Genomic DNA, 18,032 nt, shown 5'->3' with positions numbered 1-18,032 from the left:
TTTGTCTTACTGTAAGACACGTGGATGCCCCGCTGGTTTGTCTTACTGTAAGACACGTGGATGCCCCGCTGGTTTGTCTTACTGTAAGACACGTGGATGCCCCGCTGGTTTGTCTTACTGTAAGACACGTGGATGCCCCGCTGGTTTGTCTTACTGTAAGACACGTGGATGCCCCGCTGGTTTGTCTTACTGTAAGACACGTGGATGCCCCGCTGGTTTGTCTTACTGTAAGACACGTGGATGCCCCGCTGGTTTGTCTTACTGTAAGACACGTGGATGCCCCGCTGGTTTGTCTTACTGTAAGACACGTGGATGCCCCGCTGGTTTGTCTTACTGTAAGACACGTGGATGCCCCGCTGGTTTGTCTTACTGTAAGACACGTGGATGCCCCGCTGGTTTGTCTTACTGTAAGACACGTGGATGCCCCGCTGGTTTGTCTTACTGTAAGACACGTGGATGCCCCGCTGGTTTGTCTTACTGTAAGACACGTGGATGCCCCGCTGGTTTGTCTTACTGTAAGACACGTGGATGCCCCGCTGGTTTGTCTTACTGTAAGACACGTGGATGCCCCGCTGGTTTGACTTACTGTAAGACACGTGGATGCCCCGCTGGTTTGTCTTACTGTAAGACACGTGGATGCCCCGCTGGTTTGTCTTACTGTAAGACACGTGGATGCCCCGCTGGTTTGTCTTACTGTAAGACACGTGGATGCCCCGCTGGTTTGTCTTACTGTAAGACACGTGGATGCCCCGCTGGTTTGTCTTACTGTAAGACACGTGGATGCCCCGCTGGTTTGTCTTACTGTAAGACACGTGGATGCCCCGCTGGTTTGACTTACTGTAAGACACGTGGATGCCCCGCTGGTTTGTCTTACTGTAAGACACGTGGATGCCCCGCTGGTTTGTCTTCCTGTAAGACACGTGGATGCCCCGCTGGTTTGTCTTCCTGTAAGACACGTGGATGCCCCGCTGGTTTGTCTTCCTGTAAGACACGTGGATGCCCCGCTGGTTTGTCTTCCTGTAAGACACGTGGATGCCCCGCTGGTTTGTCTTCCTGTAAGACACGTGGATGCCCCGCTGGTTTGTCTTCCTGTAAGACACGTGGATGCCCCGCTGGTTTGTCTTCCTGTAAGACACGTGGATGCCCCGCTGGTTTGTCTTCCTGTAAGACACGTGGATGCCCCGCTGGTTTGTCTTCCTGTAAGACACGTGGATGCCCCGCTGGTTTGTCTTCCTGTAAGACACGTGGATGCCCCGCTGGTTTGTCTTACTGTAAGACACGTGGATGCCCCGCTGGTTTGTCTTACTGTAAGACACGTGGATCCCCCGCTGGTTTGTCTTACTGTAAGACACGTGGATGCCCCGCTGGTTTGTCTTACTGTAAGACACGTGGATGCCCCGCTGGTTTGTCTTACTGTAAGACACGTGGATGCCCCGCTGGTTTGTCTTACTGTAAGACACGTGGATGCCCCGCTGGTTTGTCTTACTGTAAGACACGTGGATGCCCCGCTGGTTTGTCTTACTGTAAGACACGTGGATGCCCCGCTGGTTTGTCTTACTGTAAGACACGTGGATGCCCCGCTGGTTTGTCTTACTGTAAGACACGTGGATGCCCCGCTGGTTTGTCTTACTGTAAGACACGTGGATGCCCCGCTGGTTTGTCTTACTGTAAGACACGTGGATGCCCCGCTGGTTTGTCTTACTGTAAGACACGTGGATGCCCCGCTGGTTTGTCTTACTGTAAGACACGTGGATGCCCCGCTGGTTTGTCTTACTGTAAGACACGTGGATGCCCCGCTGGTTTGTCTTACTGTAAGACACGTGGATGCCCCGCTGGTTTGTCTTACTGTAAGACACGTGGATGCCCCGCTGGTTTGTCTTACTGTAAGACACGTGGATGCCCCGCTGGTTTGTCTTACTGTAAGACACGTGGATGCCCCGCTGGTTTGTCTTACTGTAAGACACGTGGATGCCCCGCTGGTTTGTCTTACTGTAAGACACGTGGATGCCCCGCTGGTTTGTCTTACTGTAAGACACGTGGATGCCCCGCTGGTTTGTCTTACTGTAAGACACGTGGATGCCCCGCTGGTTTGTCTTGCTGTAAGACACGTGGATGCCCCGCTGGTTTGTCTTGCTGTAAGACACGTGGATGCCCCGCTGGTTTGTCTTGCTGTAAGACACGTGGATGCCCCGCTGGTTTGTCTTGCTGTAAGACACGTGGATGCCCCGCTGGTTTGTCTTACTGTAAGACACGTGGATGCCCCGCTGGTTTGTCTTGCTGTAAGACACGTGGATGCCCCGCTGGTTTGTCTTACTGTAAGACACGTGGATGCCCCGCTGGTTTGTCTTACTGTAAGACACGTGGATGCCCCGCTGGTTTGTCTTACTGTAAGACACGTGGATGCCCCGCTGGTTTGTCTTACTGTAAGACACGTGGATGCCCCGCTGGTTTGTCTTACTGTAAGACACGTGGATGCCCCGCTGGTTTGTCTTACTGTAAGACACGTGGATGCCCCGCTGGTTTGTCTTACTGTAAGACACGTGGATGCCCCGCTGGTTTGTCTTACTGTAAGACACGTGGATGCCCCGCTGGTTTGTCTTACTGTAAGACACGTGGATGCCCCGCTGGTTTGTCTTACTGTAAGACACGTGGATGCCCCGCTGGTTTGTCTTACTGTAAGACACGTGGATGCCCCGCTGGTTTGTCTTACTGTAAGACACGTGGATGCCCCGCTGGTTTGTCTTACTGTAAGACACGTGGATGCCCCGCTGGTTTGTCTTACTGTAAGACACGTGGATGCCCCGCTGGTTTGTCTTACTGTAAGACACGTGGATGCCCCGCTGGTTTGTCTTACTGTAAGACACGTGGATGCCCCGCTGGTTTGTCTTACTGTAAGACACGTGGATGCCCCGCTGGTTTGTCTTACTGTAAGACACGTGGATGCCCCGCTGGTTTGTCTTACTGTAAGACACGTGGATGCCCCGCTGGTTTGTCTTACTGTAAGACACGTGGATGCCCCGCTGGTTTGACTTACTGTAAGACAAGACACAACCCAAGGTAAGCAGAGAAGTCAGTGCATTCAGGTGATTTGTACATGACACTCTCTGTCTCTGTAATAAAACGGTTTGCTCTTTTTCTCCACTTGCCGCGGTTCACTTCTGTGAATTACTACCTGTGTCACTGACTTCTGAGGAATGTGTGACATTCTGGGCCGTACTGACCTGTGTGTTAATTGTGACACTTCTCTAACGCTCAGTACTTTACTTAGAGCTGCTGATCTGCTGAGGAACAGAAATAAAACAGATCATGTAAAAATAACGCATCCTGCGCATCAGTTATGCACATTTGGCATCCAATTGAGCCCTTTCCGTCTGAGATCCATTCTTTTAGACAGAAAGAAAGTGTGCATAACTTGGCATAATGGATCAGAAGAACAGAAAATGAAACTGAGACGTGAACTCGCCCTTACTTCCTTCTTACCTGTTTGGATTGCAAGGGCGCACGTAGTGCAATTGTGCAGCTCGCTGAAATGGTAGGATTGGCACATGATAACCCAGCATTGTGTAATCTGCAGTATATCCGACTGGGTGTTAGCAGTGTAACCTGTGTCATAGGTCACGGTGAATATTTGTGCTCCCATAAATGTATGATTGCTGGGACCCTCACCAGTCCCAAGAATGAGGGATCAGAGTTTTGCCGCTCCTTACTGTACAACAGCAATGAGGAGGAATTTGAATAGAGAAAAGGTTTAGCATGTGACCCGCTGCCTAATTCAATGTGTATGGGACTGACAAACAACTGAGAGGAAGTCTGTGACATATTAGTGGCAGAATCCTTGTCTAAAGCTGGCCATACATTTGAGATAATCATCGGCCGCACTGCAATCTTACCAATTAAACTGGCCCACCAGAGAGTCGCTTTGTTATAATAACCGACTCCCTGGTGCTTGAGTACAATGGCAAGTGATCGGCTGAATTCAGCCAATCATGCCATCAACATGCAGATCCGGCCGATGAACATCTAAAGTTTTTCAGCAGGGCAGGGGAGTTTTTCAAATGAGGGCCAACTTTAATCTTATGTATGGCCACCTTAACACACCTTGGACCTGCCCTAACAGTCTAGGAGGGGAAGAATGTGAGCTGTTACTCCATGCAAAGTCTATGGGACGGACTGAAGCAGCCCTCTAGACGGCCACTCCCCTGAGTGACACCACTAGACAGCTCAAGCTCCTCCTCACCCCACAAGCATGGTAGCATATGGCCTTGGGGATCTCAGAATCTGATCATTTATCACCTATAGTAAATGCTCACTTTAAGGCCTCATGCACACGACCGTTGTTCTGGTCCGCATCCGAGCCGCAGTTATTGCGGCTCGGGTGCGGACCCATTCACTTCAATGGTGCCGCAGAGGATGCAGACAGCACTCCGTGTGCTGTCCGCATCCGTTGCTCCGTTCCGTAGCCCTGCAAAAAAAATATAACATGTCCTATTCTTGTCCGTTTTGCGGCCTGTTCTGTTCCACAAATTGCGGAAGGCACACGGGCGGCATCCGTGTTTTGGGGATCCGCAATTTGCGGACTGCAAAAAACTGAACAGTCGTGTGCATGAGGCCTAATGCTACACATATGTAATGTTTTTTCTGTGTAATCCAGTTGTTAGCTATATGGCGGTACAGTCCAACATTTGCAGCACATCTCCTGATTTTTCCGCTGCTGACTTCAGGACGTGCTGTGGATTCTCATGGTAGTAGCATGCATATTTGCCTTACATTTACATTGCGCATTTCACTCTTTGGGTTGTGAAGAGCAGCAAAATACACTACAAATGTATGCAAGTAAACCTACCCTAAATGTCAGTAAACTGTATTTGAAGTATTTGATTTAATCAGACTTTTTAAATGTTAACTTTTTCTAGCTCAGCCATCGCTATGATAGAAAATGGGGCCAGATTCAAAAATGGATGGTAGGGTGCTGGGTCCATTTTGCATGGTTGTTTTGTGACCCATAACTGGTTGGATTGAAGTGAATTACTAACCAGATGCTCCATAATGACTTGTGCCGTGTGTAGAACTCTTGGCGTTATATCCTTCCAGTTTCTAAATGGCTGTGTACGGGAGATCTGAGCCGGCGACCTCTGACAGAGAGGCAGTCTGACGTGTGATTGGCTAAAAAGCTGCACATGACACGTGTCACTTCCTGTCAGGATATCCTAAAAGCATACTTTTCATTGTCACCAATAAAAATCTGTAATTTATAAATATTCCTCTTGCAAAGTAATGATCCTGGGGATTGTACCCCATCCTGACATGCAGACTGCAGATGGTGGCACCTCTGCAGGAGAAGTCCCATGGCTGGCCTGTTGATGCTGACTTGACTTGAAATGAGAATGGATGTTCTCATTGCTGTCTCTTGGGTTTTATCTGGATTTATTCCAACGTTGCCTGAGCAACAAATGTCCCAAAATATACTAGCAATTCAGCACAATTCTTCCCGGAAGTTTGGTTTTAGAATTATATATATATTTTTTTTCTAGTTAACCTTTTCAGGACCAGATGTTTGGTTTGGTTTTTGTTTTTTCATTCACATAACTGTGAGGGCTTATTTTAACCCGCTGCACCTTTTAATGTCACTAGTTTATTTAGCGTATCTTATATGGAAAAAACAGGAAACAAAAAATTCTGTGTGGGGTAAAACTGAAAAAACAAAAACGCAATTCCGTGTTGTGTTTTGACATTATTCACGGTGTGATAAAAATGACACAATGACTTTACCCTGTGGATCAGTGCAACTACAATGATACCATCTAAATATTCTCACACCCCTAACTTTTTTATATTTCCATCTACAGAGCCGTGTGAGGGCTTGTTTTTTGCAGTACCCCTTTATGGTGGCATTCACTGGGCAGTATAAATACTTTTGTACTTTAAGTACACGTGTACATGCATTATGTACAACTCTCTGGACTGTGCCCCCACATTAATCTAACCAGTAGCGGACATGTAACACAATGAACACATCATATTACAGATGTTGGCACGGCATCCAGTACCATGGTATTGTAACACCAGTGTAAACCCGGCTTTATATAAAGGGACGGGGTGTAATAGGCTCTGAGTGTCACATTGGCTGTTTTGTCTAGAGAAAGTGTTACACACTTTAATTTATAGCTTTCCTTAAAGAAACAAGGATGTGCAAGACATTGTGCAGAAGTAACAAGCTTTAAGATGAATACGTCCCCTAGTTATAGGTTACGTTTATTCCGAAAGCTCTTCTGAATTCTAACATGCAGACAATCCTGTTGCGTTACATTCTTCAGATTGTGGGTGAGCGCTTGAGCTGGGATACAAGTTGTGCTTGTACTCGTGTGAATACATTTTTTTTAAACTTTGGATAAGATAAATGTAATTGGCTGTGAGTATTGGTGGCCTGAACGTCAAGCTTCCTAAACCTGGGGGCAAACTTTCCAATCTGTGTTGGTTTGAACTGTTATTTACGCCAGTTTCTGCCGTAAATTGTAGTAAATCCAGCAGGCCATGGGAGGCCACACCCCTCCTGCTAAGCCCCACCCGCATTTCATTACCACTTTGTAGCGTCGCCAGACAAGTGAAAAATTGCTAATTGTTTCGCGATTGGAGTGTGTCATAATTTGTGCCCTTTTTACACTTCAGTAAATGTCCCTCATTGTTCCTACAGCTCCTGTGCGCACTGTGACTCTGCGTAGTCTGATCCTGTAGTATTTAATTGATAACTATTGCAATATAATTCAGTTTTATTAAGAACGGTAGTGAAGGTGTCCATAGCCTTTCATTGTCAGATATTATAGAATGTCAACTATAGACCCACACTCTAGAACAAGCATCCTCAAACTGCGGCCCTCCAGCTGTTTCAAAACTACAACTCACAGCATGCCCGAACAGCCTACAGGTATCAGCCTACAGCAGGGCATTGTGGGAGTTGTAGTTTTACAACAGCTGGAGGGCCGCAGTTTGAGGATGCCTGCTCTAGACTATGTAAATGGTTAGGAATTGGAAAAATGAGCAAGAGATTGGTAATTTTGATGTTTTTATTTTTAACCCAGTCTGCCCCCATTTCAAAAATATCTCCCCTGGAAGTCCCCCTTAATGGTGTGTACTACCTGTAATTTTAGATGTTATTTGAGAAAATGCATGCCACATGACTGGTTGGATTTACAAAAATACTCCACCAACAGTAGTGAACTGAGAATTTTTGCATGTTTTAGGTCTCATGCACACGACGTTGTTTTAGTCCGCATCCGAGCCGCACTTCAATGGGGCCGCAAAAGATGCGGACAGCACTCCGTGTGCTGTCCGCATCCGTTGCTCCGTTCCGTGGTCCGCAAAAAAAAAATATAACCTGTCCTACTCTAGTCTGTTTTGCAGACAAGAATAGGCAGTTATATCAATGGCTGTCCGTGCCGTTCCGCAAATTGTGAAACGCACAGGGACGCCATCCGTGTTTTTGCACAACGGTCGTGTGCATGAGGCCTTATACTCATAGCATCTATATGTTTTCTGCTGTGAAGTGTAACTTCTCTGTACTTTGTTTTCTCCCAGGAGGATTCCGACCGGGCCAGGTACTCTCACCGGTCCAGTCAGCGTCCTTATCTGGTTTGTACTTGACCTATCAACTTCTCTGTCTGTCAGATGTTTTTCAGATTTTATTGTTTCCATAAATGGTGACAAATAAACAAGACAGCTGGATGGACTTCAAGAATGAGCTGATCCTCTCAGCTTTGTTAGGACGGTCATTTTACATTTCACTGGACTTAAGGGTCCATTCACACATCCGCAATTTTTTGCGGAACGGAATTGCGGACCCATCCATTTCTATGGGGCAGCACGTCGTGCTGCCCGGTCCGGAATTGCGGATCCGCACTTCCGGGTCTGCAGGTTTGATCCCGAAAAAAATAGAACATGTCCTATTCTTGTCCGCAATTGCGGACAAGAATAGGCATTTTCTATTAAGTGCTGGCGATGTGCGGTCCGCAAAATGCGGAACGCACATCGCCGATATCCGTGTTTTGCGGATCCACGGGTCCGTGGTTCTGCAAAACACACACGGACGTGTGAATGGACCCTTAATCCCGTGCTCCGACAGTTATCCACCAGAAACTGTAACTTCATAGCATTGTAACTAAATGGAGGCCATCTTTTACAGTGTAGCAGCCTTTTCCTTTATTTTTCTGCACACAGGACATTTCTTGTGGGGCACAGTGAGCTTCTCTGCGCATGGCATGCAGTCCTCTGGAAGCCCTCGTATTCTCAATTTTTTCTAAAAGCTTCAATTTCAGACGTTTCTTCAGTGTTGAAAGAGAGGACAAGTGTTCAGAAGAAACTTATGCCTTAGGCCCCTTTCATACGAGCAGGTGTCACACTTTGGACTCGCAGCGTAGCACCCGTCCTGAACTTCCAGCACTGCCTGGGTTGCATAGCATTATATTGATTTATGATGCTATGTAACCCTTAGAGGTCTGCAATTTATTGGATGACACTGACATAATGCCTGTCAGTGTTATCCAATACATTCCAGAACTGTAAGGGTTACATATTATCATAAATCAATGTAATGCTATGTGACAAAATTAAAAACAAGAAAAAATAACCATAACCACCGAAAAGGTGTCCGGTGCCACGCACCTCTGTTAATATCAGCTAGAAAACTACAAAATTCAGCGTAAAATCACTAGAACTGGGTGTTAAAGAATATATATATAAATAAATAAATAAACGAAGTGCAGGATGCGTACCGATGCTATGTGACCCCAGCAGTGCTGGAAGTTCAGGCCGGGTGCTGCGCTGCGAGTCCAGAGCTTGACACCCGCTCGTCTGAAAGGGGCCTTATTTACCCGTCACTGTGATTCTGAACCAAAACCAGGGTGGATTTGATTTAAATTAAAATGATTTAAATCACGATTTAAATCACTAGTCAGTAAGGCTTGATTTAAATCATAGTTTTCTACATAAAGACTAATTCTTGCTGGTATAACTTATAATATGCAAGTAGATGAAGATTTAAACAACTTTTCATATTAGTTTGATTAGGTTGATTCTGCATTCATAGGTTTGTAGAAGTTAGGATTAAGGTATTTTTCTCAACTCTGTTCATGTTATAACATTTTTGCTGTGAAGAAGAGGCATGTGATCTCTGCTGAGTCAAATTCAGTTTTGAGAACTGCAAAAGTAAACCAAGCATCTGTGATAATATCTTGTAGGCAGAGAAACTGCCCAATAATCTTACAAAAACCTCTGGAAGAGCATGACATTGTGAATGGATTAATGGAATTTATTTACCCAAAAAATTACACACACAGAAACATAGAATGTGTCGGCAGATAAGAACCATTCGGCCCATCTAGTCTTCCCAATATACTGAGTACTATGGATAGCCCCTGGCCCTATCTTATATGAAGGATGGCCTTATGCCTATCCCATGCACGCTTAAACTCCTCCACTGTATTTGCAGCTACCACTTCTGCAGGAAGGCTATTCCATGCATTCACTACTCTCTCAGTGAAGTAATACTTCCTGATATTACTTTTAAACCTTTGCCCCTCTAATTTAAAACTATGTCCTCTTGTAGCAGTTTTTCTTCTTTTAAATATTCTCTCCTCTTTTACCTTGTTGATTCCCTTTATGTATTTAAAGGTTTCTATCATATCCCCTCTGTCTCGTCTTTCTTCCAAGCTATACATGTTAAGGTCCTTTAATCTTTCCTGGTAAGTTTTATCCTGCAATCCATGTACCAGTTTAGTAGCTCTTCTCTGAACTCTCTCCAAAGTATCAATATCCTTCTGGAGATATGGTCTCCAGTACTGCGCACAATACTCCAAATGAGGTCTCACTAGTGCTCTGTAGAGCGGCATGAGCACCTCCCTCTTTCTACTGGTAATTCCTCTCCCTATACACCCAAGCATTCTGCTAGCATTTCCTGCTGCTCTATGACATTGTCTGCCTACCTTTAAGTCTTCTGAAATAATGATCCCTAAATCCCTTTCCTCAGATACTGAGGTTAGGACTGTATCACTGATTTTATATTCTGCTCTTGGGTTCTTACGTCCCAGGTGCATTATCTTGCACTTATCAACATTAAATTTTAGTTGCAAGATTTTTGACCATTCCTCTAGTTTTCCTAAATCCTTTTCCATTTGGTGTATCCCTCCAGGAACATCAACCCTGTTACAAATCTTTGTGGCATCAGCAAAAAGACACACCTTACCACCGAGGCCTTCTGCAATTTCGCTGATAAAGATATTAAACAATATGGGTCCCAGAACAGATCCCCGAGGTACCCCACTGGTAACAAGACCTTGGTCTGAATATACTCCATTGACTACAACCCTGTTGTCTGTCCCTCAGCCACTGCCTAATCCATTCAACAATATGGGAGTCCACGTACAGCCTTATTCTACATAATTAAAAAAACGAATCTTTATTTCATGATGGAATAATCTTTGAATGGTAATATATTTTCCTCAAAAAGCATTTTATATAAAAAAAAATCCGATTTAAATCAAAAGAATCCGATTTTTATTTAGATTTTTTTAAAAAAAAATCTTTAATTTTTATCCACCCTGATTGGAGACTATATGGAGATAAGGTATAACGGAAAGATCTGTGCCTGTTCTGTGTTTAGAGCCGCACCTGGTTTTGGCTCACAATCATTGATGGAAATCACTAGCCACACACTAAGGCCTCAGGCCTCATGCACACGACCGTTGTTGTGTTCCGTTCCGCAAAATGGGGTTCTGTTATTTTTGGAGGACCACCAGACATAAAGGAATGTAAAAAAAAAAGGTCTAAGACAGGTTTGCCATGCAAATGATAGGAAAAAACGGACGCAGGTGACAATCTTGTGTGCCTCCGCGTTTTTAGCGGTCCCATTGACTTGAATGGGTCAGCGAAAATAATAGGACAGTTTTTTTTTTTGACGGACTGGAACCATGGATCACGGACGCGGATGGCAAATGGTGAATTAGCTGAGTTTTCAACGGGCGCAACGGACACGGAATAAAACAACGGTCGTGTGCATGAGGCCTCGTTCTCAATTCAGTGTTTGGTCAGTGATTTCAATTAGTGGTTTGTGAGCCAAAACCAGAAGTGAAGCCTCCAGAGAGGAGGTATAATGGAAAGATCTGCACAAGTTCTGTGGTTTTGACCCGCACCTGGTTTTGGCTCACAAATCACTGACCAAACACTGACGTGTGAATGGAGCCTAACTGTGTGAATAAGGCATTAGACTGAACTTGATGAATCATGACTACTTTCTCCAGAAAGAAGTAGAAGATATTGTAAGTATGTGCTCTTTCTGTAGGTTGTATGGATTAGGATGCATTTTACAGTAATATACCATTAGTTCAGTACCTGCTATACCAGCATGATGCCAGATTTAGGCCCCGTTCACTATTACGTTTGAATTCCGGTAGTCTGATCTGGCTGAGGAACAGGCTTCTGGGGCTCACCATATCCGGCATTTTCAATTATGAGATCACCATTGACTATAATGGGATCCCACCACTTTTCTTGCATATTTGTCGGTTACGGCCGCACAAATGGCGCTTTATGGATAGGTGTGGCCGACAGCTGGCATTTATGCTGGAACAGCCTGACGCAGATCACAACGCTACTGTGAACATAGCCTAAGGCTTCGTCCACACGGCTGTGTCTGTATTTCAGTCTGCAAACAGCGGATCCGCAAAATACAGATACCTTCTGTGTGCATTCCACGTTTTTCTCACTCGTCAATAGTTATTTTTGTCTGCAATACGGACCTGGATAGGACCTGTGTGCATGGCCCCATAGAAATGAGTGGGTCATTGTGTTCATGAAGCCTTTCAGGGTATTAAGTGGAAAATAGTAGTCATAATAGGCCTGATTAAGGTGTATATAAAAAAAAACTGCACTTGCAATTCATGGCCTGATTCAGGCGGCCATGTTTTACAGCCTTGTATCTGTGTGCGCAGTGGAGTAAATGGTGCAATGAACACCTCTACTATTACTTTCGAACTTGGACCCAGAGACCATTGGAGATAATGGTGTCTAGTGGTTACCAGGTCTGTGTCCTATGAAGATTGCAGTCACAATGAGTGAGGCCTGTCTTCTATTCCCACCATCCTTGGACATAAAATAAGAGTGCTCTATCATCGCCTGCTTTTGATGGATCTGAATAACATTTCCCTTCCCTTTTCTAGAATTCATCCATAGATGTGAGTGGCCTAAACAAGGGCAGCACTTCCAGGAGGAAAGATCTGGTGGTGTATATCCATGGTTTGCCTTGTGTGATCTCTAACAGATTGGTTGTGTTGTATGTGATTAACACACGTAAGGCCATGTTCAGGCTCATAAACACGGTCTGTGCGTCGGCTGTTACTATCTGATTGCGGACCTCTTGTAATGAACCGTCTTTCAGACACAAGGACCGTGTTTCCCGGGGCGTGCGGATGAGCCTGTGCATGCCAGGTTCACACGGAGAATATAAGACTTTTAGCTTGGCTGTCCATTAGTCTGTTAATGGAAAACATTTGGATACCCACCAACCATAATGTATCCATGTCTTCACAGCGTGGTAACTTGATGTTCCTGTATCCAGATGCCATGTCTACCAGGCCACATTATGTGCAGAGAGGCCTTTGAACCGTGTCAGGCATGAGTGCCTGTTGCCTCTGGGAACCCTATAGCTACCCCGGGGTCTGCTCGGTAGTAAAGAGCTTTTAGAAACCTAATTTGCAAGGCTTAGGCCCCTTTCACACGGGCGAGTATTCCGCGCGGGTGCAATGCGGGAATTGAACGCATTGCACCCGCACTGAATCCTGACCCATTCCTCTTTGTGCGTTTTTCACGTAACGTAGGCCCCATAGAAATAAATGGGGTTGCGTGAAAATCGCAAGCATACGCAAGCAAGTGCGGATGCGGTGCGATTTTCACGCACGGTTGCTAGGTGACGATCGGGATGGGGACCCGATCATTATTATTTCCCCTTATAACATGGTTATAAGGGAAAATAATAGCATTCTGAATACAGAATGCATAGTACAATAGGGCTGGAGGGATTAAAAAAAATAAAAAAATAATTTAACTCGCCTTAATCCACTTGTTCGCGCAGCCGGCATCTCTTCTGTCTTCATCTGTGAGCAATAGGACCTTTGATGACGTCACTACGCTCATCACATGAGCCATCAACATAGTGATGGATCATGTGATGGACCACGTGATGAACGCAGTGACGTCATCAAAGTCCTATTGCTCACAGATGAAGACAGAAGAGATGCCGGCTGCGCGAACAAGTTGATTAAGGCGAGTTAAATTATTATTTATTTTTTTTTATTTTTTTTTAACCCCTCCAGCCCTATTGTACTATGCATTCTGTATTCAGAATGCTATTATTTTCCCTTATAACCATGTTATAAGGGGTAATAATACAATCTACACTACAACTAACCCAAACCTGAACTTCTGTGAAGAAGTTCGGGTCTGGATACCACAGTCGGTTTTTTTATCACGCGCGTGCAAAACAAATTGCACCCGCGCGATAAAAACTGAACATCGGAACGCAATCGCAGTCAAAACTGACTGCAATTGCGTACCTACTCGCTCGAGTTTGCCGCAATGCCCGGGACGCATCCGGACCTAATCCGGACACGCCCATGTGAAAGAGGCCTTAGACTTCTGCCTTCTTTGTTACGAGCAGATATGTTATGATGATATGCATGTTGTAGTAGCGCAATAACACACGCACTACCATGTGAAGGAGTAATAAAATGGAGTGTATATATAAATCTATCGATATGTCTTTCTTGTGGTGTGCCCATATTTAACACTTCTGGACTGTATGTGTTCAGTTCATTTCACTGTATTTCACTATTTTTCATATTTATTTTACCCTTTATTCTCCTCCATGTCCATATGAAGTCTGATATACTGAAGGATAGATCTTCGAAGTCAAGCAGACACGGCTCATCTGTATGTAAACACGTGATTTTGTGGGAGGCAGAGATTACATAGATTTTGAGTATTGCTGTAATAAAGCTGAAGCCGCTCTGCTACATGTGCAACTTACGGTTTTACAGTTTACTTTTAGTAAGCCTTTGCTTGTATATAAGGAAATGGTGCTATCAGCAACTCCCCAGTGCTCTTCTACTGCCCAAATCGCTTCCTGCACAAGTTGGAGTGATTCAGTTAATAGAAAGTGGGCACTGGACACGCTGTATACGGGCACTGTCTGCATTGGTGATGGATGAAACAGTGCTAACGTATCAACATATTGCCTATACCAACTTTTGCTAAAAGTCGGCATTGGAGGGGCAGCAGAGGAGAAATGGTGAGCCTGCGGAAACGCTCTCATCCTGGTAATATTGGTGTGCTCTCATATTAATATTCTTGCTGTACACTTTAGTGGGAAAACACCATTGATGTGCAATAGAAATAAACTGATACATTGGAGGAAATTGATCAAGCCCTTTACTCTAGATTTCTGGCTTCAAAAAGATGCAAAATAAGGCTACTTTCACACTGGCGTTTTGGGTGGATCCGTCATGGATCTGCAAAAACTGATCCGTTACAATAATACAACCGCATGCATCCGTCATGAACAGATCCGTTTGTATTATCTGTAACATAGCAAAGACGGATCCGTCATGAACTCCATTGAATGTCAATAGGAGACGGATCCGTTTTCTACTGTCGGATCCGTATGGCTCAGTTTCGTCAAGCGGACAGCAAAACGCTGCCTGCAGAGTTTTGGTGTCCGCCTCAAGAGCGAAATGGTGATTGAACGGAGGCAAACTGATGCATTCTGAGCGGATCCTTTTCCATTCAGAATGCATTAGGGCCAAACTGATCCTAATGCGAGATCCTAACGGAGCTCACAAACGGAAAGCCAAAACGCCAGTGTGAAAGTAGACTAAGGCTGTGCAACTTTTTTTTCCTTATAGTAGTGCATCCCAGTTGTAAAAGGTGGAAAAATGGATATGATTAGCCTGTAGCTCTGATTTAAGTTAGAAATCTTGTCTCAATCTCACTCCAGTAAAAAGGGGGGGGGGGGGGGGGTATAGAAAGTAGAGTAACACCTCAAGACAGAAGTGTTAGGCCTTTTTCACAGGAGCGTGTTTTCCATCTGGATGTGATGAGGTTTCCATGGGTCTGTATACATGAGAGTCGTTTAAAACTGATCATCTCTGCACTCAAGAAAAATCACAGCATGTTCTATATTGTGTTTTTCACATGCAAAATTAATGGGGCTGGCATGAAAAATGCAAGGCATCCGGATGTATTCCAGATGCAATGCATTTTTCACTGATGGTTGCATCAAAAACTGATCCGCATGGAAAAACCGGAATACTGAACGCATTTTCAGTCAAGACTGATTAAACTTCCATGCAGAACCATCAGTTTTTCCCTTAACAGACCCTGACTCTTTCCTTAAGTACTCATGCACACAGCCGTTGCCCGGCTCGCATACAGGGGGTCCGCAATCACGGAGATGCGGAACGGAGGCACGGATCGGAAGCCCTACGGAGTGCTTCTGTTGGTTTTCTGTCCATGCCTTCGCACCGCAAAAAAGTAGTGCATGCACTACTTTTTTGCGGTGCAGTCCGTCGTGTGCAGATGGCGGACCCCATTCAAATGAATGGGTCCACGATCCACATGCGTCTGACCCACGGTCGGTGCCTGTGCATTGCGGACTGCAATTTGCGGTCCACAGCACAGGCCCGGCCAGCACGCGGTCGTGTGCATGAACCCTAAATGTGTTGTCTCACTTCAGCAAATAGCATTTGTCATGTAGAGAAAGTTAATACAAGCCACTTACTAATGTTCTGTTATTATCCATATCGCTTCCTTTGCTGGCCGGATTCATTTTTCCATCACATTAGACACTGCTCGTTTCCATGGTTATAGACCACTCTGCAATCCATCAGTGGTGGTCATGCTTGCACACTATAGGAAAAATCAGCCTCTCTGGTAACCAGGACCGTGGGATCTCGCATAGACTGTGCAAGCACGGCCACTGCTGATGGTTTTCAGGGTGGTCATAACTAGGGATGAGCGAATCAACATCGGATGAAACCTCTGAAGTCGATTTGCACAAAAAACCTCTGTACAGTATTAGAATGTATTGGCTCCTATGAGCCGAAGTTATTACTTCGTGATGTCTCGCGAGACTTCGGGTAATATCTTCCGAAATTAATTTATACTGTAAAAAACCTTTTACCAAACTTTGGTTCCAAGTGGTACCTTGGATGCGGGCCAAAAAAAAGGTTGTGAGGCCTAATTGAATGGCACACTGCTTTTTAACTGTTAATAGCCTAGAGGCTGAAATTTAATAAAACCATTTTTTTCACCCAGGCAGTGTCTAAACGGTACTGTACTTTCCATGTACATTAGGTGGTAATGGGCAGAGCTGCACTGTACGCTGGAATCACACATGCAGCTTTATGCCTACACATGGAACTCTCATAGGAGTGAATGGAAAGAGTTGTGCATGCGCGACCACCCCTCCATTCACAGCAGCCGCAAGATTATAGTCGGGGGACCCACACCTATCGGACATTTATGGCATATACTGGGGATATGCCACAAAACCTGCATGTGTGATTTCAGACTTCTGAGTATTTATCTGGTTCTGTGCTGCAGAAAAATGTGGATAAATGGCGCTGATGTGAAGCTTCGGAGGGGGAGGCAATCCCTTCAATTAAAACTATAATAGGAGCCTTTTTACTGACTCATGAGGCAGATCAGCAGCTTTGTGCCAGTGCTTACTCATATCCATTTGCTTGTGGTGGATGACGGATAACAGGGTGTGTCCTGTTTTGGGTTTCCTGTTCTCTCTGTTTCTGGCCAGTTGTACATCTGTGCCAGTATTGTTAATGAGACGGACATGATTTTAGAGCGAGCCCTTAGCTTGCTTCTGTTCTCTGCCTGATTGATTCTTTCACTATAGCCCAGTACGTGACCATATGAATGCCAGCTTTATACAATAAAAGGCAAACTTCCACCTCCGATGTGGTCCCCGACCCTCCGATATTACCGGTATATAGTCCATGGGCTGTTGTGCTAAAATGCAGCCAGATTCTAGTGTTTAGAAGAAAAGAAAATACAATTTGAGTCTCTGGTTCACACTCCTTAGAATGCCATAACTTACCACGTATCAGATTATTTTCATGTAATTACTGCTGTTCTCTTTTTGTGTTCTTTTTATGATTTTCTTACATCTTTCCCCCTTTCTTATTTGGATTTCAGTATGATTTGACAAAGGATTTATCCAGGAGAAGTGCCCTCCCCGTACGTAATGAGACCACAGTGTGACATCAGCCTTACCGTTAACATTTTACATAGTGGTCTCTCTTTACTAACTGATATATATATATATATATATAATATATAATGTGCAGCATGTGTTTTTATCTGGTTATTTCCGTCCATTTTTTTATTTTATTTTTTGTGCGGGGGTGGATTCTTATTATAAAAAGGAGTTCATGTCTGTCCAGCTTGTAGTGTCCTTAGTAATTTAAATGGCAGTTTTTACATATTAGCTTCAAGATTGCTGTGTCTGAATTATTGCATCTGATTCTCTTCAAATTGCACCTACCCCTAGTCAGAGGGTACTTTGTGTTATAGATGAGTACCTACATCTGACCTACCACAATCAGTCTATACCAGGGGTTGGCAACCCCCAGGACGCGTGCCAGAGATAGGACGCAGGCCATATTTGACACCGAAACGCACTGCACCTTTAATTTTTTTAAATTCAGACTTGCTACACAGGGTGTGTCTACTAGGCCCGCCCCACATGCTTACTACAGTGCCAACCAGCTACCAGACTCCACTAGGAACTCCTGGCCGCGGAACTAGAGAAACCGTATGTTGTTTCCAGGGGGCCGTTCTGACTGACATTGGTTCCCGTGCAGCAGGATGTGTGTTTGTCTCCCTTTGGAACTTCCTGTTAGTGACTTGAGCCCACATGTGCAGTCTGGAAGCGGACTGTCATCCGGTGTGTGTGACTGGAGGGCACTGCCGCCTGG

General features: G+C 44.9%; 1 protein-coding gene across 19 annotated transcripts in view; it reads left to right on the top strand.

The window, feature by feature from the left end:
- LRRFIP2 (LRR binding FLII interacting protein 2) overlaps positions 1–18,032 on the top strand; it is a 107,375-nt gene that overhangs the window by 34,890 nt on the left and 54,453 nt on the right. For 13 of the 19 annotated variants that reach the window (XM_040434183.1, XM_040434182.1, XM_040434180.1 and 10 more), the window contains exons 4-8: positions 4,914–4,961; positions 7,573–7,626; positions 12,207–12,269; positions 13,924–13,974; positions 17,251–17,292. The exons of 5 other annotated variants lie outside the window; for them this stretch is intronic. In XM_040434183.1, the coding sequence (XP_040290117.1) occupies positions 4,914–4,961; positions 7,573–7,626; positions 12,207–12,269; positions 13,924–13,974; positions 17,251–17,292 (258 nt within the window). The remainder of the gene's footprint in view (positions 1–4,913; positions 4,962–7,572; positions 7,627–12,206; positions 12,270–13,923; positions 13,975–17,250; positions 17,293–18,032) is intronic. One more of the 19 variants, XM_040434175.1, reaches the window with a different exon arrangement.

This window comes from Bufo bufo, chromosome 5 (genome assembly GCF_905171765.1).
Source record: "Bufo bufo chromosome 5, aBufBuf1.1, whole genome shotgun sequence".
In the NCBI taxonomy this organism is placed as follows: Eukaryota; Metazoa; Chordata; class Amphibia; order Anura; family Bufonidae; genus Bufo; species Bufo bufo.
This window is presented reverse-complemented; position numbering and strand designations above follow the sequence as displayed.